Source organism: Labeo rohita, chromosome 22 (genome assembly GCF_022985175.1).
Source record: "Labeo rohita strain BAU-BD-2019 chromosome 22, IGBB_LRoh.1.0, whole genome shotgun sequence".
Lineage (NCBI taxonomy): Eukaryota > Metazoa > Chordata > Actinopteri > Cypriniformes > Cyprinidae > Labeo > Labeo rohita.
This window is the reverse complement of record NC_066890.1, coordinates 52,303,939-52,325,508: the sequence shown is the minus strand read 5'-3', so window position 1 is coordinate 52,325,508 and position 21,570 is coordinate 52,303,939. Positions and strand designations below refer to the sequence as shown.

The window sequence follows — 21,570 nt, the reverse complement described above, 5'->3', positions numbered from 1 at the left end:
ATTCATAATAGTTACTTTGTAATTTTTTAATACAAATTTTCCTGGTGTATGTATTTTCTGTGGTTCACATCTATTGTTTCTGCTTTTCTCTTCTAGTATTACTGGTTGTAACAATCTAGAAACACAGAGCAACTCTAGTTTGGTGAAATATATTTTCTAGCAACAAATACAAATGCAAATTTTACAATATATTATATTTTACCAGCGACTGATTCTTTTTGGATGCTTTCAGGATGTTGTTGTACAGCAACATGACTGTCATAACACAGATGGTGCTGCTATAGCTCCCTCCCACCGTGATATTTAGGCCTCCAAATGCTGATATGTGGAAACCTTGTCAATAATCAGTTTACTGATTTGAATGTTTGTTTAGGCAACTGACAAATGGCTTTTCAAGGCAGGATTTGTTAAATTAACATTTATTTAAAGGCATTAATATGACCTTGACATTTAGGTAAGAAAAAGTGTAACATCAATCATAGAACATATGAACCAACATATTCCACACAACTTTTTCACATTTGTAATAATTTTCATTCACATATAGTGTACATCAAGGATGAGCAGCTTTGGTCCTGGAGGGTCACTGTCCTAGTCATAGACCAGACCACATTGAGTGTATGGAGCAGGCTTAAATAGAGTGGAGCTGATGAGGGTGAATGATGGCAGGTGAAGGTGGAAGTCAGGAGGGATTAAAAAAAATAATAATAATAAAAAAAAAAATAATAATAATAAAAAACCTTCCAGTAGCAAATAACACAGTACTTGAGTGTGTATACAATTCACAATTACTGTAATACTGTTATGATTTTGATACTTGTGTTAAGGGGATCCCCTCCTGCTCAGACCCTCTGTCTGGATTTATTTCACTTACTGTAAAGAATCACAAAAGGTTAACAAGTTACATCTATATGAAAGCACAAAGATAATCATGTTTAAAAATCAAATCTGATCAATTACACTCAAATTGAAGTGATGAAGAATCCACATTATTAGGAATATGTCACTTTACTGAGACTGAAAGTTTGTTAAAATTGGAAAAAGTACAATTCAGAACCTTCAAGGTTTTAGCTTTTTTTTTTTTTTTTTTTTTTTTTTTTTTTTTTTTTTTTTTTTAAGTATTTTGGAAATGGACTGTGGTTTCCAAATAAAGCCCAAATAAATATTACTCACCACGGATTGTAACTTTAAATCTCTTGTATTTGGTCTCTCGGCTGCTGCTGATCAGTAGTTTATAAACTCCAGTGTGATCAGTTGTGCTGTTTGTGATAGTCAGAGATCCAGTCTGATGATCCAGGCTCAATTTGTTTTTGAAATTCCCTTCAGCACCATCATATGTACAGAAACTTGTTTTATTTATTTCACCTCTAGCGATTAGACAGTCTTCAGGTCCAAACGTCCACAGTACCAAATCATCATCTTGTATTTTAATATCATTGTACAGCATGACCGAATCTCCCTCTGTTGCAGACTCAGTCTTCTCTTTAATTTCATCCCAGCACCACATAGAAGAAGAACATGAATATTATAACAAAATTCACAAACAAAATTAACAACAAATCTTGTGTCCATTCTTATGACTGCTTCGCTGCATTATAAATTTTAACAACTACGTAAATCCACTTTTATATTATAGTAGGTAACAACGGGGCAAAAGGCACCTTTGATCTTATTTTCGTCTAAACCACTAGATGGCATAAAAATGTGGCGTAGCACCTTCCAAAACATCCACTTTTCAACATACACATGCAAAGTGACTGATCCTCAATGCAATCAGGGCAGTCGATTCTGTGCTTTCTTGATCTAATATGTGATGTTTTGAAAAATGTTATAGATTTAAGTAGCAAATGAGAATCGCTGAAATTATTCAATATATTTTTAGACTAATGAATTCTTAATGATTTTAAATTTTGTTTGAGATAATTAAAAAAACACAGTTTTTAAATAACGAAAGAATATGTAAAAGTATATTTGGGGTAAACGCACCCCTGCTGTTGGGGCTAAAAGGCACAATATTAACATGATAATTAATAGATTGCTGACTTTTCCAATTGTTGACATGGCATTGTTAGATTTAGATGGTAAATATCATATAATATGTTGGATGTCCATCTTAGAGATAATCACCATGTTTAGAATGAAACCATTATATTTAAAAACATGCTATTAATCATATATAATAAAATATCATCTGTTACTACTGTAAACCTATATTAAATTATTATGGGATCTTCTTCAGTGCTTTCAGAATCTTTACATTTTAAAATGATTCTGTTTCTGTATATTAACATATTTTAACGACAGTACATTTATTGAACAAAAATAATTTTATTTATCAAAATAAGCAAAAAAAAAAAAAAAAAAAAAAACGGTACAACCTTTGCTAAAGTGACATTATACATTATTAAAAAAAAAAAAAAAAAAAAAAACATTATTTTAGCTAAATATTTGTATCAATACTGTGCGCCTTATTTTCACACAAAATATGTTGCTCCATAAATGTTCAATACAAACGTATGTATTTTTTTGCAATCACACACTTTGGGCACAGTGAAAAGCACATTATTATTATTATTATTATTAATAGAGGGTGCCTTTAGCCCAATTGTACCTTATACATTTGCAATGCAAAATGTGTGTCTGCTGGTCATAAATTTGTAATTTTGTGTTTTATGCTGTATTAAATAGATTATTAGTCCAAATGTATTTAAATGAAGCAGGTTTTTCACTTTATATCCATTCTGAAAATTGCATTTCACTGTAAAATGTCTTTCATTTCTGATGCACTGATGGAAATTTTCTGACAGATTTTTTTTTTTTTTTTTTTGCATATTTATCTAATAATAACAGCACTAAAATCATTAAAGCAGTCATAAATATGATTAGAAGTTATTAAGTTATAAGTTACTCACCGTGGGCAATAACCATAAATCTCTTGCATATGCTCTTTTTGCCACTGGTGATTTGAAGTGTATAAACATCTGAATGAGCTCTGCTGATGTTCCTGATGGTCAGATCTCCAGTTTGCTTGTTTAACTGCATTCGGTCTCTGAATCTCCCATCAGGACCTTCATATATTGTGGTCTGATTGGTGGCTTGGTTGATTTCAGCTATAAGGGTGTCTTTATCGCTAAACTTCCACATTATCCGGTCATCTTTGTTCAGTGCAGTTTTACCAGTTTGTAGAGTGACAGAATCTCCAACTGTATATTTTAGCGTATTCACTGCGACAGCGAGAGAAACATGTAGAAGAAACATGTGAATGTGAACATGAATGTGGATAATGATATTTTAATTATCTTGAGGTACTCACACCAAACAAGAACGTTGAATTTCTTGTACAAGACTTTATTTCTGCTGTTGATCTGCAGTTCGTAAACTCCAGAGTCGGTGCTTTTAGTGTTTGTGATGGTGAGATCTCCAGTTCTATTGTCCAGCTCCAGTCGGTCTCTGAATCTTTCATCATCAACATCACAGACACTGCTCTTGTTGGTCTGTCCATCGATTTTGGCTATGATGGTGTTTTTAGGCTCAAACTTCCACAGTATCACATCATCTTTCTGTATTTCATTAACACCGGTCTGCAGATGGACAGATTCTCCTTCTGTGAATTTCCGTGTGTCCTCTTCATTTCATAAAGAAACAGAAACACATGAAACAACTCAAAACCCACTAAAGAGCCCAACAAAGTTCAAAAACAAATAACTTAACACACTGACAGGAAATTCTGTATGAAATTTGAAGTATTTGAGTTGTGTACCTCGTACAGTAACTTTAAATCTCTTAATTTTTGCTTTACTGCCTGTGATCTTCATCTGATAATCTCCAGAGATTGAGATCCTGATGTCGCTGATGGTCAGATCTCCAGTCTGTTGGTCCAGCTGCAGTTTGTCTCTGAATTGCTCATCATCGGTGTATGAGATGTTACTGGCATTTTTGTGGATTTGAGCAATGACCATTTCTTGAGGTCCAAACATCCAGAGTACTTCATTGTCTCTTTGGATTTCAGCTGTACCGGTTTTTAGCGTGACAGAATTTCCCTCCTTCTCTGACACTGTCTTCTTATCTGTTTCAACATCAAGTAAATAAAGAGGAGATATAAAAATATTTCAAAAGATGTTCAACTACACTTTTCACAATTACTCTTGTCAACAATTCTCTTCCTATATTCTCTCTGTAGATAACACTCACCTTTCCATTTTTTAGAGTACTTTAACATGTAGCACATCACTCCCAGTGCTGCAGCCACTAACAGCAGGACGCAAAGACAAATCAGCACAATATAACCAGCAGACAGGCCTGGATCTGGAACAGCTGAAGAGAAACAGCCAAACACATGCAATATCAGTATGAGGGAACATCTACATTACACTCTTTTAATTTGATTTGACATGAACTACGTACCAACAAAAACATTGAATCTCTTGTATAGTGTTTCTTTACTGTTGGAGATCTGTAGTTGATAAACTCCAGCATCTGTGGTTCTGACGTCTCTGATGGTGAGAGATCCTGTTTGATTTTCGAGATGTATTCTCCCTTTGTATATATCATCTGAACTGATTGTGACCTTATGAATATTCATGTTCATTTCAGCTATAAGATTGTCTGGATTTGTAGGTCCAAATGTCCACAGTATTAACTCATGTTTCTGTGAATCACTAACACCAGTGTGTAGAGTAACAGAATCTCCTTTCTTCTTGTTTTCTAACCCTGCAAAAATCACATCTGGAAAACAAACATAAACCATTATCACATTTACAGTGCATTTTGGATTATAAAAAGAATATAATCTCAATAATACAAGTATATATTTTTAACAGTTTGCCAGTTGAAGATTGTTTAAATTTAATCAGAAAACTCTATTTTGGTCTATATAATAACATGGATATAAGTATATAAAATTATCACATTAAATGTGATAATCTGAGCTTCTCACCATGGACGGTAACACTGAACGTCTTGAGCAAGGTCTCATTGCTGATGATCTTTAGATGATAATCTCCAGAGTGTTTGGTTCTGATGTCACTGATGATTAAAGATCCAGTCTTATTGTCCAACTGCAGTCTGTCTTCAAACCTCCCATCATCAACATCGTATAATGAGACTGTCTGTGTTTTCCCATCGATTTTAGCGATAATAGTGTTTTGAGATCCATACATCCACATCAACAAAAATATTTGCTGTATTTCAATGACATGAGCGTCTAGAGTCAAAGAATCCCCTCCTTCACTGACACTTTTTTCGTCTCGCCAAACACACCTGAAGAATAAACAGAAACAATAGCCATAAAATGACCTTTGTTCATCTTCGGAACACAAATTAAGATATTTTTGATGAAATCCGAGAGCTTTCTGACCCTGCTTAGACAGCAATGCAACTGAAATCTCCCAGGCCTAGAAACGTAGTAAAGTCATTGTTAAAATAGTCCATGTGACATCAGTGGTTCAACTGTAATGTTATGAAGCTACAAGAATACATTTGTGTGAGATTTCTCATAGCTTCATAAACTTAAGACTGAACTACTGATCTCACATGGATTATTTTAACGATGTCCTTACTATGGAGCTTTAACATGGTGGTCCAGAGTCAGAAAGCTTGTGGGTTTCATCAAAAAATATCTTGATTTGTGTTCTGAGTTCTGAAATCTTACAGGTTTAGAACAGCATAAGGGTGAGTAATTGAGGCCTTGAGACGAAGAACCATACAAGTCCATATTTTCAAATTTTGAGTAATAAGATTTTTTTCATTTGGATTGTGAACATTATATTATATATTTTTATTTTACTTGAAAATAGACAACAAAAGCTTCTCAATTCTAAGGAGATAACATTTTTCAGTGTCAGTATTAAAAATCAAAAGTTATTGTGATTTATATTTCTGAAATGTGGAAGAACGGTATATGTCCAGTTAGTGTGGAATAACAGTATAACTCCAGTTCATCATATCACTTTAAACCAATAAAGATCTGATTCCTTTATCTTAGTTTTAATACAGTAACAGAAACTTCATGTTAATATTAAGCATTTCTTTCAAGTTTATTATTATTATTATTATTATTATTATTTAAAAACAGAAAATACAGTATGAACAATGTATAATACATAGACATTCTTACAGTACAGGCAATAACAATGAATTATTAACAAAAAACAATATATAAATAAAAAAATAAATAAAGAGGACAGTTTTCTGTTGTTTATCATGATGGGCATATTCTCTGAACTTTGATCACTTCTTAGATAGCTCCAATAGTGCACCTTGTCGTTTATTTAGAAATGCAGGCGCAGCGCACCTGTGTATATGCTACTTCAAACTGTTCTCGCGCTCCGCCATCTCACGATATAAATAAATATATAAACAAATAAACTGTGCTTGCCGTACTTTACACAGGACTGGCGGGAAATATGAATGAATACAGCTTTATTATATATGGTATGTGGTTTATTTTGATAGGTTAACTGTTTATGCGGTGTTTAGCGCTCCTCGGCGCGTTCAAAGAGAGAGAGAGAGATCACATCACATATACGGTTCTTCCACTCACATCTTTCGGTGAATTTTTCCCTGGTTTTTGTTCTCCTCTTCGAGTCAAATATGGTTTTACAGCATCCCTCAAAGCCTTCCTTACTCTGTCCTTCCATTTGGTCATGTCGGCTCTCTTTTTTTTGCCGAGGTTTTGCCTTTTAATGTCCGAAGCGGACATGACAGCAAGCGGCATCTCCATTCTCCTTTGTGGACATAAACGGTTTTTCCGCGTGAGGCTATTTTAACGTTTAAAATGCGGACTCTTGGTCGCGCGAAAATATCCCCAAACTGTTTCTGTATACAAAGTTCACACATACAATTAATGTCACATGGTTATCTCATTTTCAGTTTTCAGTTTAGGGTGAATTATCCCTTTAATCAATCACATAATTAAGATTGTCATTTGTGGATTTTGTCCATGCTTGGTTGTTCGATATTTAGGCTAATCGATTTAGCCTTTTTTTTTTATTTGCATTTTTTTTTTTTTTTTTTTTTTCAAGAAACTGCAGGTTTCTGTCAAATGTTTGTGAATGTCTTTATGGTTTTCATAATGAGTTTATCATAACTTGATTGCCTCTAATTGTGTGGTAAAATAATCTGATTTCTGAGCTGTGTCAAAGTCAGTCAAATTTGGCTGTGTTTACTGGCTGATTTGGCTGCAGGCCGGTTAAGGCTAAAGGGATACAGCTGTAGCTACTGGGCATGTACACATCAATCAAATTATTTCTGCCACACTGTACAACAATAATACTGTTTTTTGTTTTATAGTAAGGGCTAAGTTTAGGGTTGGGGTAGGTGTAGGCTTTAATAAAACAGAGTGGCAGTTCACCAGAAGCCCACGCTAGTTACGTAACACAACCCCCGCCCCCATATTTTAACACAGACGAACACAGATTTTGTGAATGCGTCTGCCGTAAATGCGAAATATTGCTAAACAACATTGCCTATCCTCATTAACACGCTAGTATTACACGCTAGTGTTCGAGATTGAGACCCAGCTTCGTTTTTTTCCTGCCATTCATGCATGATAATGTAAAACCGAAAGTACGAAGAACCGAATTTGACTTACCATCCGCAAAAAATGCAAAGGAAAAAAGCAATAACAGTTTCTTCATACTGCTGTACTGTCGGATTCAAGCTCATAATTACTCCATGACTCGATCGATCAATTGAGCTACCGACGCGTCTTCGTTGTGTCTCAGCCGCGAAGCTAAAACGCGTGACGGTCAAAACCACTGCTGTAAAAGGGAGGCACCTTTTATAGAAAGGAATAAGCTAAGATTGTTATGACATCATAAATCAACAAATGCTGACTCATGAACATGATTTAAACTGCGCACAAATGTACTTTAACTGTTTAAAAACATATTAAAAGCTCAATAGTACAATAATTTGCTCCTTTTTAACATAAAGCGGAAAACAACAACAGTATGTCCAAAAAATCTAAAATATGAGCTGAATGAATTTTTGGTGGTATCCAAACAGTACAAGCTAGTGTTCTTGCCTGCAGTTTCTGTCATTGTACTCATGAGGGCAGAGGATATCCTAATGAAAGGTGAAACCTTTAAGAATTACTTTTACTCATGACTTGACTTACAGCCTGTAGAATAAACATGCATTCTTTTAGACTAGTGCCAGTCCGAGTTCTACTCATTTTTTGATCCATATGCTGTTATGGGACGATTTGTTGGATTAAAAATTTGAAAAGTACACCTTTTAATCCAGCATTTCTACATGTATAAACATATTTTAAAAAAATAAGTTATAAGCCAAATGAAAAGATTTTGAAAATTTTACAACAAAAAGGGCTATTGTTTTATGAGCTGTAGCAACAATTTATACACATAAATACTGATTGTACAGTTGCTCTACATGACTTCACAGCTAAACAAGGAAATGTACCTCTGTCGTCTAAATAAGGTTTGAGTTCGCTTCAAATACGTCTTTGCCATTTTAGACTTGTGGAGGGTTATGCGTGCAGTCTGTGACCTCTTAAAATGTTTCACACATTTGTGTTTTCCTGTCTGTGTTTATTACCTCTCACTGGTATGTTCTAATGTACTGAGATCCATGTACTGAACTGTTTTTTTTTTATTATTATTATCATTTTTGGTAAACCAGCATCAGTTGTGACTGTGAAACTGTTCCAATGTTTGTTTTTCAGGCATATTTGGTGTTGAGAAAACACAGACCATATCTGTGATGGAGGGAGATTCTGTCACCCTACACACAGATGTTACTGAACTACAGAGATATAATGTGATACTGTGGACATTTGGACCTCAAGGCACTCACATCGCTAAAATCAGCAGTGTCCACAATGAGACATTTCATGATGATGTTGATGAGAGATTCAGAGACAGACTCAAACTGGACTACCAGACTGGATCTCTGACCATCACAAACATCAGCACAGAACACAATGGACTTTATAAAGTAGAAATCGTCAATGAAAATAAGGTGTCAAGCAAGCATTTCATGGTTAAAATCTATGGTAAGCAAAGAGTTATATGCATATTTCTGCCTATTTTCATATTTTTATTTTAAATATAGTATTATAAAATTACCATGATATTAACATAATAGTAATTTAGGATATTAGGTAATAAGGGGTAAGTTGGGCCACCGCTTAAGCTGCTTTGAATTAAGTAAATACATACATACATACATACATACATACATACATACAAGATTAACACTTGTTTTCTTAAATATGATGTGCTATTTTATGTTGTGTCACTTTGAACATTTACTCATCCTTGACATGCAGTCTATAGCAAAGTTTCTACTTGGTTTGTTACCGTGGTATAATCTACATTCCTAAATATCATTTAAAAACAAAACCATTTGTGGTTGGTTGCTTTCTCAAGTTGGTCAGGCTTTTCGCCATCTTTTAATTCTCAACCCAGAATGAACAATTCATCTAAAAAGCTTTTACTAGATTTAAACCACTATGTAAGAGAAATAAAATGCTTTCGATAAGAAAGTTGAGGATGCAAAAGTCATCACTTCTCTGTTCATTCAAATAGTGATTCAAATATGGGAACTACCCAATACTGTATCCCATTTCTCCAAGAATTTTGTTTCTCAATTTTTCAGAATACCTTCCAGAAGCTGATTTTGCATTATAACTTTATATTGTGCAAATGCAACTTTTTTTTTTTTTCAAAACTGTGACTTTATACTGTATCTTACAGGAGCAACTTTATTTTCATTTGCAACTTTATATTTCTGGGTTTATAAACCATAATATACCATTGGCAAACAATGAAGCTCTTACTTGCTGTTTGTCTTGTGTTTTCTTGTGTTCTTCAGCTCATCTCCCTGTTCCTATGATCACCAAATACTATCCTCAAAATCCTTCATCATCAGTCTCCAGATGTGTGCTGCTGTGTTCAGTGGAGAATATGAGACATGTGACTCTCTCCTGGTACAAAGAAAACAGTTTATTGTCCAGCATCAGTGTGTCTGATCTCATCAGCAGCTTCTCTTTACACCTGGATGTGGAATATGAGGATAAAAACATCTATAGCTGTGTGATCAACAATCCCATCAGCAACCAGACTCGACATCTGGGCATCTCTCAACACTATCAGATACATTCAGTTGGTAAGATAAGTGATATGATGAAAAAATATATATTTATCGCTTTAAAATTTTCATTTATCTAAATAAAATATCACTCCTCTTTTGAGCGCTTTAATCCTGTTTTGTACACACATGCTTCCGTAATACATGGAAGTGACAACCAAATTCTACAACCGAATTAACTTCTAAATAAGTAGCAACTACATGGATTGTCTCCAGTTATGCATGTAACCATGGTTCTCTGAGAGGGAATGAGACACTGCATCCCTTAGGGTGGGGGGGAGGTGCCATCAGCATGTAAAACACTCCAAACCCATTGGGCCACACAGACCATGATGTCATTAGTGGGCACCCGGAAGTATTAAGTACTGTACTGTAAGTTAATACTTTAAAGCTGCTTTGACACAATCTGCATTGTAAAAAGCACTATATAAATAATGGTGACTTGACTTTACTAAGATGGTGCTGGTAATGCACATTATCAACTTCTTTGTCTGAAGGAGTTGTGACACAGGCAGGCCCCAGGTATGGCAAGGGGACACAGCATCAAATGGTTACATGCATAACCCGAGAAGTTCCCCTTCAAAGGAAATCCACACTGTGTCCCCCAGGGCAGTGATTTTCAATCCTGGTCCTGGGGACCCACTGCTTTGCACATTTTTTTGTGTCTCCTTAACACACACCTGATTCAATCATCAGCTTGTTAGGAGAGAAATCCATGTACTGAACTGAGTGTGTCAGATAAGGGAGACATACAAAATGTGCAGAACAGTGGGTCCCCAGAACCAGGATTGAAAACCAGTCTGACCTAGGGGACACTTTGAGGACTGAAATGCCAACTATGCCATGCTGTGGTGAGAGAGTACCAAGAATAGTGGCAAACATGCACCGATGGTGGGGTGAGCCAATGATGCCCAGATTTCTGGTCCTGTCTGTTATCCTTGGACCGGGATGGACCAGCCCCCTCAGAGGTTTTTGGAGATGATCTAGAATGGCGAGAGATGTACCTCTTGAATGCTGCAGACTATCACCTCAACGAATTCCTCTCCTTTTTCTTCCTCTCGATGTCCACTAGATTTAACCACAGATGATGCTTCATAGCCACCATTGCTCCATCACCCAGCTGATTTTTGCTAGGTGGTGTGGAGAGCTAGATTTGTGGTGTGACAGATATATAGGTTTGCCTTACCTTCATCTAAATCAGGGGTGCCCAAACTTGGCCCAGCAGGGCTGGTGTCCTGCAGAGTTTAGGTCCAACTTGCCTCAACACACCTGCTGGAAGTTTCTATTATGCCTAAGAGCTTGATTAGCTGGTTCAGGTGTGTCTAATTGGGGTTGGAGCTAAACTCTGTGGGACAGTGGCCCTCCAGCACCCCTGATCTAGATCTTTCAGCAGGTCTGCCTGGTAGGCCTACAACACAGCCATAGTGTTCCGAGCCCACTCGGTCTGACCTGCTTCCGCATACACTTTGCCATTATACTGCAATGTTTTCTGAAGCGGTCTAGATGGCAGGACAGGAGCATTCAGAGAGAATGACTCACCCTGGGATGAACCGAATGACTTGAGAGAGAGCATGTCTGGATCCCGTGGCTTTCACAAGCTCACAACAGAAGAAGCAGAAAGATCCAAACCTTTTTCTAGCTTCTCTGTGATTTCCAACCTGTGATCCCCACAATTGGAGCTTCCTGTGTGCCTCAGCAACAGCAGGACCTGAGCTGCGAGGTGCAGATGGTGCCCTGCATCCTTCAAGAATAAGGACAGGTGTGATTGAAGCTTTTTCATTGAGAATTACTCGCAATGAACACATTTATTGCCCTCGAGCACTAAACGCACATGCTCCATTCCCAAACACATAACGCATAGGTGTTGTGAGTCCTCGGGTGTCAGAAGTCTAGGACATGGAGGCACTCACTTCCACAGGTGGCATCCTCACATATCCATGCCTAGCTAGACTTTTTGTGTAATCAGCATGCTGAAAAAAGGTAAAGAAGAGCTGAATACAGTCTCGACCATGATTTCTTAAGCTCAGAATGGAGATCGCGGAGAAACGGAAAGCTCCTGGGGGAAGGACGGTCATGGCCCAGCAGAAACCACTAACTTAGATGACTATGAGCAGGCTTCTCTTTCTCGTGCCCCCAAACTAGCTCCAACCTCTTAGTAGCTGGGCTGGGGTGGTGGGCTGGGATGAGTTGGTGCTCAGATTTTGGAGTGATTTTACAAATGCCAAACTGAACAAACAATGGCTGTGTTTACACTGGCAGAAAAAATTCTGATTTTTTTGCCCACATCTGACAGATCAGAATTTGATGCATGTGTGTAAACACAAAAATCCACACAAAATCCATTTTTTTCTGCATCCGATCTGAGCAGTTTCAAAATGTGGTTTTAAATCAGATACATATCTGATATCTGGACATCTGACCTACGTCTAAAACACACTGCTTTCGCTTTCTTTGTTTAATTATTTGTTGTTGGGTATACTTTTGTTGACTTTAGAAACTTGAATGGAAAAGTGATTTTTGGAAAAATAAGAATAAGCAAAAAGGGGTGTCTAAAGTGAATGTAAACAGGTGGGTTAAAAAATTGCATATGGTGAAAAGATCAGATCTGTGCAGACTTGCAGTGTAAACGCAGCCAATGGTAACAACAGCTGCGGAAAAAAACAAAAAAAAAAAAAAAAACAAATCAATCTCAGTGTAAAATATTTGACACAAGTCATAGTTTTGTTGTTGATCATGACATACACAACTTGCAATCAAAATGAGGCCAAAATTCTACGTGTTATGGAACTAAACTGTACTGTTTCATAGAATTGCTTGTTACTACCACCAAATTCTGAACACATTCTAGACTGTGTGGGAACAAGATGAAATGCGAGAAAACTAACAGTATGTTTCCCTTGTTGAAATAGAGTTTAGTAACTGTTTCTAATTAAGTCTTCAAATAATTTATTTACCTTTTCCTCTCCTTAGACTACGTCCACTATTATGGGTTTACTGAAGCTGTGATCCGATTGGCTCTCTGTGCCCTGGTGGGTGTGGCTGCTGTTGCTGTGCTGGTGTATGATGGCAGATCCAAACGAGTTTGAGAAGGGAAGATAGAAAGCTGCCTTTTTTTTTTTCTCTTGCAAGCAAAACAAATGTAATGTTTTATTTTGACATTGACAAAATTTCCTGTTTCTATTTTGTTCACACGACTACACTTTAAAGACATTTTTAATCATTTAAATAATCATCATGGCCAAAAGGGTTGCACTGGCCATTTATTGCTTTCATCATACAGACATTTGACTCTTTTGGAGGGAAACTGCAAAGCTTTCAATATAGAAAAGTCAGGAACTTGCAACTTATTGTTTTATTTAAAAGTATTGAATCTACAAAAATAAAGAATCTAGAAGCTAATAGTTCTGATCACACAGTAGTGAGATGATGTTAGTTCAAATGGTGGGTGTACCTGAAAGTTTTAAAATAGTTTGTTGGTCTGAACATGACAGGCAGAACAAACCACACCAATTCTCAGAATAAAACTGTGATAGTAACTTGACCTTCAATAGTTATTCAACACTTCCAGACAGTTATGACAACAAAACAGGACTGCATTTCTTCTTTTTACATTCAGTCTGATATGTTTCATCTATATGCAGAAAACCTTTAAGTTTACAATGACCTGTCTCACTGTTTACAGGAACAGATATTTTTAATGTGACTAAGCATGTCTGATTCAGATTCATTATTAGAGAAGCGCAAGCTTAAAAAGGAGATGATCAGTCAGTTTTTAAATGAATCAGAGGGGCAAAACAATTGTTAGGCATAAAGTTTTCTCTTATAAAGATGTTTTTACTGATTATTATATGATGCAATTTGATAAAAAAAAAAAGAAAAAGAAAAAGAAAAAGATTTAACTTTATGTAAATGCAAATGTTAAAAGCTGGAAACATTAGTGATTTTTTTTTTTTTTTATGTTATGATTTTTATTTCATTCAACTAATCAAACAAGTTTTTTTTTCTTCTTCTTTTCTTCTTCTTCTTCTTCTTCTTCTTTTTATGCAATAAGGAGAATGGAGGTTAATCTACTGAATGTGTTGTGAGTCAAAATGAAACCTGCTCTGGTTAGAAGTACTGGACATGTGGAAAGAAATGTGGTTTAATCTTATTTGTAGACAAACATTTTTGCATATGAGCATGTCTATTATTAAATGCATGTGCTAATTGTGTATATTGTTAAAGGCATTGCCTGTGTATATGAAACTCACAAACCTAAAATTGTAGATATAAGCAACTGTGTTCACTTTCTTTCTTTCTTTTTTTTTTTTTTTTTTTTTTTTTTTTTTGCATTCAGCCATTCAGCCTTTTTTTGGTCAAACAGCTTATGTGTTATGCAGATTTGCAGGTTTCAAGTTTAGTAAATCTAAATTTGTATGTACCTTTTAATCATCTTATAAAAATCTGTTTACTGAAACAACTTTTTCCTTTTTTTTTTTTTTTTTTTTTTTCTATAGGTTTTATCATTAAAGAGTACAAACAGTGTTTAAAACATAAGCATTTTATCCACAATCTACAAAAGCAATGAGGCCTTTAACACAAAAGTATAAGAATGTAGGGTCTTTTCTCAAGCTTATACACTTTTACTGCCATCTGGTGCTCAAAAAAGATGTAGTAAATCTACAAAGCCATTTTTTGTCAGGGGAAGAAAGTGGATCACATTGAATCACAAAAAAAATAAACATAAATAAAATAAAATAAAAAAGTATTTTTCGTGAACCATAATTCAGTTTCAATAACATGCCACGATTCATTTGACCATAATACTATTATTATTATTGTTATGATGTACTTTTCTTCCATCAACATGGTCAGCTAACAATATCTGATTTTCTGTCACATTTCATCACTGGTTGTTTGTTATTATGGCTAACACAACTACATTAATTTTTACTGTGATTTTTATTCACCTGTATAAGCTTTGATTGTGTACATACAGCACAAAGCAACACACACTTCACACAGTTTTGCCCTTTTATTATTTATTAAGATTGTATCACTCACATTCAAACGTGTATATATACAGTGGGCACGGAAAGTATTCAGACTCTTTCACTCTTTGTTATATTGCAGCCATTTGCTAAAATCATTTCATTTCAAGTTCATTTTTTTCCTCATTAATGTACACACAGCACCCCATATTGACAGAAAAACACAGAATTGTTGACATTTTTGTAGATTTATTAAAAAAAGAAACTGAAATATCACATGGTCCTAAGTATTCAGACCCTTTGCTGTGGCACTCATATATTTAACTCAGGTGCTGTCCATTTCTTCTGATCATCCTTGAGACGGTTCTACAGCTTAATTTGAGTCCAGCTGTGTTTGATTATACTGATTGGACTTGATTAGGAAAGCCACACACCTGTCTATATAAGACCTTACAGCTCACAGTGCATGTCAGAGCAAATGAGAATCATGAGGTCAAAGGAACTGCCTGAAGAGCTCAGAGACAGAATTGTGGCAACGCACAGATCTGGCCAAGGTTACAAAAAAAAAATCTGCTGCACTTAAGGTTCCTAAGAGCACAGTGGCCTCCATAATCCTTATATGGAAGACGTTTGGGACGACCAGAACCCTTCCTAGAGCTGGCCGTCCAGCCAAACTGAGCTATCGGGGGAGAAGAGCCTTGGTGAGAGAGGTAAAGAAGAACCCAAAGATCACTGTGGCTGAGCTCCAGAGATGCAGTCGGGAGATGAGAGAAAGTTGTAAAAAGTCAACCATCACTGCAGCCCTCCACCAGTCGGGGCTTTATGGCAGAGTGGCCCGACAGAAGCCTCTCCTCAGTGCAAGACACATGAAAGCCCGCATGGAGTTTGCTAAAAAACACCTGAAGGACTCCAAGATGGTGAGAAATAAGATTCTCTGGTCTGATGAGACCAAGACAGAACATTTTGGCCTTAATTCTAAGCGGTATGTGTGGAGAAAACCAGGCACTGCTCATCACCTGTCCAATACAGTCCCAACAGTGAAGCATGGTGGTGGCAGCATCATGCTGTGGGGGTGTTTTTCAGCTGCAGGGACAGGACGACTGGTTGCCATCGAGGGAAAGATGAATGCGGCCAAGTACAGGGATATCCTGGACAAAAACCTTCTCCAGAGTGCTCAGGACCTCAGACTGGGCCGAAGGTTTACCTTCCAACAAGACAATGACCCTAAGCACACAGCTAAAATAACGAAGGAGTGGCTTCACAACAACTCCGTGACTGTTCTTGAATGGCCCAGCCGGAGCCCTGACTTAAACCCAATTGAGCATCTCTGGAGAGACCTAAAAATGGCTGTCCACCAAGATTTACCATCCAACCTGACAGAACTGGAGAGGATCTGCAAGGAGGAATGGCAGAGGATCCCCAAATCCAGGTGTGAAAAACTTGTTGCATCTTTCCCAAAAAGACTCATGGCTGTATTAGATCAAAAGGGTGCTTCTACTAAATACTGAGCAAAGGGTCTGAATACTTCGGACCATGTGATTTCAGTTTTTCTTTTTTAATAAATCTGCAAAAATGTCAACAATTCTGTGTTTTTCTGTCAATATGGGGTGCTGTGTGTACATTAATGAGAAAAAAAAATGAACTTAAATGATTTTAGCAAATGGCTGCAATATAACAGAGTGAAAAATTTAAGGGGGTCTGAATGCTTTCCGTACCCACTGTGTATGTGTGTGTATGTATCTCAAAATCCTTTAAACGTAAAAAACATTTTAATCTCAAACGCTCATCTCGTCTTGCTCTGCTTGAACTTGTGTATTGAACTTGAACTTGTGTATTCTGGTTCAAGACCGTTAGGACAGTGGTTCTCAATCCTGGTCATGGGGGCCTCCTGCTCTGCACATTTTGCATTGTCAAACTCAGATCATATTTTCTCCCTCTATTTCAAAAATCCGAAAAAGGTAAAATAGTGATATAGGGTGATTTTGAAGTTGAGGGAGAACATCAAATGGGAAGAGCAAGACATGACAAGCATTTGACATTAAAAAGTATAAAAGATATATTATTTTTATTAAAATAACTGATCGTTTTGTTAGATAAGACCCTTCTTCCTCGGTTGAGATCATTTACAACCGCATTTGGGATCGTTTGAAGCCGCATTTAAACTGCATTTTGGAAGTTTGAAATCGGGGCACCATATCAGTCCATTATATGGAGAAAAATCCTGAAATGTTTTCCTCAAAAAAACAATTTCTTTACGACTGAAGAAAGAAACACATGAACATCTTGGATGACAAGAGGGTGAGTACATTATCTGTAAATTTTTGTTTTGGAAGTGGACTTCTCCTTTGCGATCAGTGGCATATCAATATCTTACACAAACATTATTCACCAACCAGATGCTTTTGTCAAAACACAAAGCTCAACAACTAAACAAATGTCTTCCCACTCACTCTTTACAATCATACAAAATCAAAGCTTTGAGAGTCAAACATTATGCTAAAAGATTAGCGTGTATAAGGTGTAACAATAATAAAAAACGTTATCATCAGTGTCCAGATGTATGCTTCAGCGTTCAGTGGTGAATGTGAGTCATGTGATTCTCTCCTGCTACAAAGGAAACAGTTTATTGTCGCAAAACACAAACGGAAACTACAGTAATGCAGGACTGTCAGTCAGCGGCCGTGGGCGGGGTCTAAATAACGTGATGTCACACTAATTCGAGAATCAAAACCGCGCCTCTAATGAGACTGATTTGGTTTGATGAGGATTAAAAAATCTGTGGATAAAAAATGAGTGGATTTTTATCATTATAGGGTGTTTGTCACACACTGCCAACACACAGTTATGTCCAAACACTGGTTAAAAGTGGATTTCGCATAATAGGTGCCCTGCATATCTTTGAATATTGGAACTTGCAGTTTATTGCTTCAGTAAACGTGCTGAATCTGCATAAATAATCTTTAATAGCTAATGGATCTGATCACACAGCAAGATGATGTTCCTGTAGTTCAAATGAAGAAAAATGATGTATCTAAAATTGCTGAAATGGTTTTATCAGATTAAAAATGACAGGCAATGACAAAACAAACCCTGACAACTCTCTGAGTCAAACAGAATAATAACTTAACTAGTTATTCAATGTCTTCAACATCGCCATGTTAAATAAGTTTCTCTGAGTTCTTTAATTACCTACACACTAATACAAGACAAGTTTCTTCTTCTTATATGTCATTATCTTCACTAAAATAACTAATTTAGATTTTTTTTTAGGTTTCATCATTACACCAGTTATTTTGAGTATTCATATTGAAATAGTCATTGTACTTGTGTTTTTTCCACAACTTAACAACAAAGCAATAAGGCCTTTAAGAGAAGTTTATATATTGTGTTGATTACTCAAAGCTTTTACTTCATCATGTGCTCAAAAAGATGAAGTGCATCTAGGTTCAACGTAGTCTGTAGGTTTGATACATCAATCATAAAACATACAGTATGGAGCAACACATTTCACAGAGTTTGACATTTTATTTATTTATTTTTTTAATACTGTAATACAAATGTATATTTAGGCACATTTTCATGTGGTTCATGTAAAAACAGTTGTTAGGAAGCAAAAGCTGTATCAGTGTTTGTCCACTAGAGGACAGAAATGATCAGATATCAAGATCAGCAGCATAATAGTATCTTATATTATTCATCATTCAGATGCTTTTGTCAAAATTCCTTAAAGAGGACAATAAAACAGATGCAATTAAGTAACAACACAATGTTGTATCGCATCAGGAAGTACTAGAGCAAATTGTGCAATAAGGCTTATTTAAGTATAAATAAAAAAGCATTACAAATTCACATCACAGTTACAATTTGACATTCAGATCTGATGACAAGATGAGAAACAGAATAGGATTTAGATTAAAAGATGAGAAACATTCACTTCAAAAAATATCTTTGGATAATATTTTTAAAGAATGAATATATAGTAAATTATAACATAGTAATACAGTAAATTATATGGCAAATATAGGGCTGTCAAATCTAAAATAAAAGTTTGTGTTTACATAATATGTGTGTAGCGTGAAAATGTATTATGCATATATAAATATACACACATAAATGTATACATTTTAAAAGTGTATATATACACACATTTACATGTGATTTATATTATAGAAATATAAATGAAGAGTTCAGATGCAAACCAGCTAAAAGCCATCTCGGTCAAAAATGAGATAATGATACTGAGTGAATGCTCCAGACACATATTATACGTCCATCAAATACTTTTACTTCAAACTCGCTAAATCCCAGCCTCAGCCCAATCAGAAGTGCCAGTACTTACATAGAAACCTATACAAAGTAGCCAGAAAGAAATGCCCATTTTAAAGAAATACATCAGATGGATTTAGAGGCTTTTGCATCTGAACTCTTCAAATATTTTATATATGAATATAACATTTATCTTAAATGTATACATGCATGTGTGTACCCTGGTGGAAAAAATAGCATATGCTGGTAGGCATGTTTTGATGCTGGTTTAAGCTGGTCCTTAGCTGGTTTATGCTGGTCATGTTGCTGGTCAAGGACCAGCATAAACCAGCATCAAAACATACCTAACCAGCATCCCAGCATCAAAACATGCCTACCGGCAAATGCTATTTTTTTTTTCACCAGGGTATTCATATGTACATAATAAATATACACGGTACACACAAATATATAAGGAAGGAAAGGAAAGGATGTGACGTGAAGTGTGGCCAAGTATGATGACCCATACTCGGAATTTGTGCTCTGCATTTAACCCATCCAAGTGCACACATACATTAGTGAGTAGTGAACAAACACTCACCTGGAGCAGTGGGCAGCCATATTGCTATCGCTGCGGCACCCGGGGAGCAGTTGGGGGTTTGGTGCCTTGCTCAAGGGACTCACCTCAGTCATGGTTTTGAGGGTGGAGAGAGCGCTGGTTATTCACTCCCTCCACCTTTAATCCCTGCCGGACCTGGGTCTTGAACCCGCAATCTTTCGGTTACAAGCCTGACTCCCTAACCATTAGGAAAACGAAAAAAAAAAAAAAAAAGAAAGAAAAAAAAAATTCAAAGGAAAACAATATACTGTATGATTTTTGAAGGAGCATGCAATTATTTCACTTACAGAGTTATAAAACTGTACATTTATGCATTCAAAGTAAAAAGCCTTAAAAGGCACCTCCCATACTATGTGCAGCTTTTATATAAAGACATTTTACCATAGCAATTTGGAGTTCAAAGTCAGAAAATTCTCAGACATTGCACAATTTCTTCAGTTTTGTGAACTATAGAAATATTATTTCAAATAAGTAGAATAAATAATAATAATATTGGCTATTTCTTCTAAAGTACCTCCTATTTTTCCAGTACACCTAATGTGAAGTCTGTGTACTGGGGCAGTTTGGAGTAACATGCATTTAAACACAACAAAACACTCAAGATGTTTGAATATTTCCCCATGTTTGTGGCCTATAGAAATATTATTTCAAATAAGTGGAAAAGAAACAATGCACATTTCTTGCAAAGTACCTCCTACTCTGTCAGCATACCTAACCAGATGTCTGTGTACTGTAGCAGTTTGAAGTTGCATGCATGCAAATTCAACAAAATTCTTAAAGGCAGTGCATTATTTATCCGTTTTGAGGCTTATAGAAATGTCAATTTAAATACGTAAAAAAAAAAGGCCTTTCATGCAAGGCACCTCCTACTCTATCAGCACAGCTAATATAAATTCACACACACACTGTCAGAACTGTCACACTAATATCTTTGAGCATTTTGTCATATTCTGATGCATACTCTAAACTGCCATAGTACACAGACTTCATATTATCTGTGCTGATAGAGTAGGAGATGCCTTGCATGAAATGGTCATTGTTTTTCTCTACTTATTTAAATTTCTATAGGTCTCAAAATTGAAGAACTGTCATTAAGAATTTTGTTAAATTTGGATGTATGCAACTTCAAGCTGCCATATAGTATGGGACGTCCTGTATAAGAACTGACCATTGTTCTTTTCTACTTATTAGAAATTGAGTCGATATAACCCTGTAAAGTGTAATAATGTCCCATATCTCAAAAATGCCACAGTAAAACGGTTTCATATGAGACGTGCACATAGAATAGGACATCCTGTATAAGAACCTACCTTTTTCCTACATATTAGAAATGAGGTCTTTATAGCCCTGTAAATTGTAATACTGTCACATATCTCAAAAATGCCACAGTAAAATGGTTTCATATGAGACATGCATATAGTATGGGACATCCTGTACAAGAACTGACCATTGGTTTTTTGTACCTATTACAAATTGAGTATTTTTTTGCAGTGTAAATCGTAATAATGCCCCATACCTCAAAAATGCCACAGTAAAATAGTTACAAATGAGGTGTGCTTATAGTATGGGACGTCCTGTATAAGAACTGACCATTGATTTTTTGTATTCTGTATAGCCCTGTAA

General features: G+C 35.9%; 2 protein-coding genes across 2 annotated transcripts; one reads left to right on the top strand and one right to left on the bottom strand.

Annotated features, from left to right (window-relative positions):
* Positions 1 to 342: 342 nt before the first annotated feature.
* LOC127154098 (uncharacterized) lies at positions 343 to 7,904 on the bottom strand. The gene is made up of 9 exons (XM_051095497.1): positions 7,592 to 7,904; positions 4,937 to 5,259; positions 4,405 to 4,725; positions 4,192 to 4,314; positions 3,761 to 4,066; positions 3,314 to 3,625; positions 2,913 to 3,224; positions 1,174 to 1,482; positions 343 to 873 (listed from the first exon to the last, which is right to left on the bottom strand). The coding sequence occupies exons 1-9, from the start codon at positions 7,663 to 7,665 to the stop codon at positions 803 to 805; spliced, it is 2,151 nt and encodes a 716-aa protein (XP_050951454.1). The 5' UTR covers positions 7,666 to 7,904; the 3' UTR covers positions 343 to 802.
* LOC127153427 (CD48 antigen) lies at positions 7,904 to 11,866 on the top strand. The gene is made up of 4 exons (XM_051094481.1): positions 7,904 to 8,077; positions 8,687 to 9,016; positions 9,838 to 10,131; positions 11,793 to 11,866. The coding sequence occupies exons 1-4, from the start codon at positions 8,050 to 8,052 to the stop codon at positions 11,864 to 11,866; spliced, it is 726 nt and encodes a 241-aa protein (XP_050950438.1). The 5' UTR covers positions 7,904 to 8,049.
* Positions 11,867 to 21,570: the final 9,704 nt, after the last annotated feature.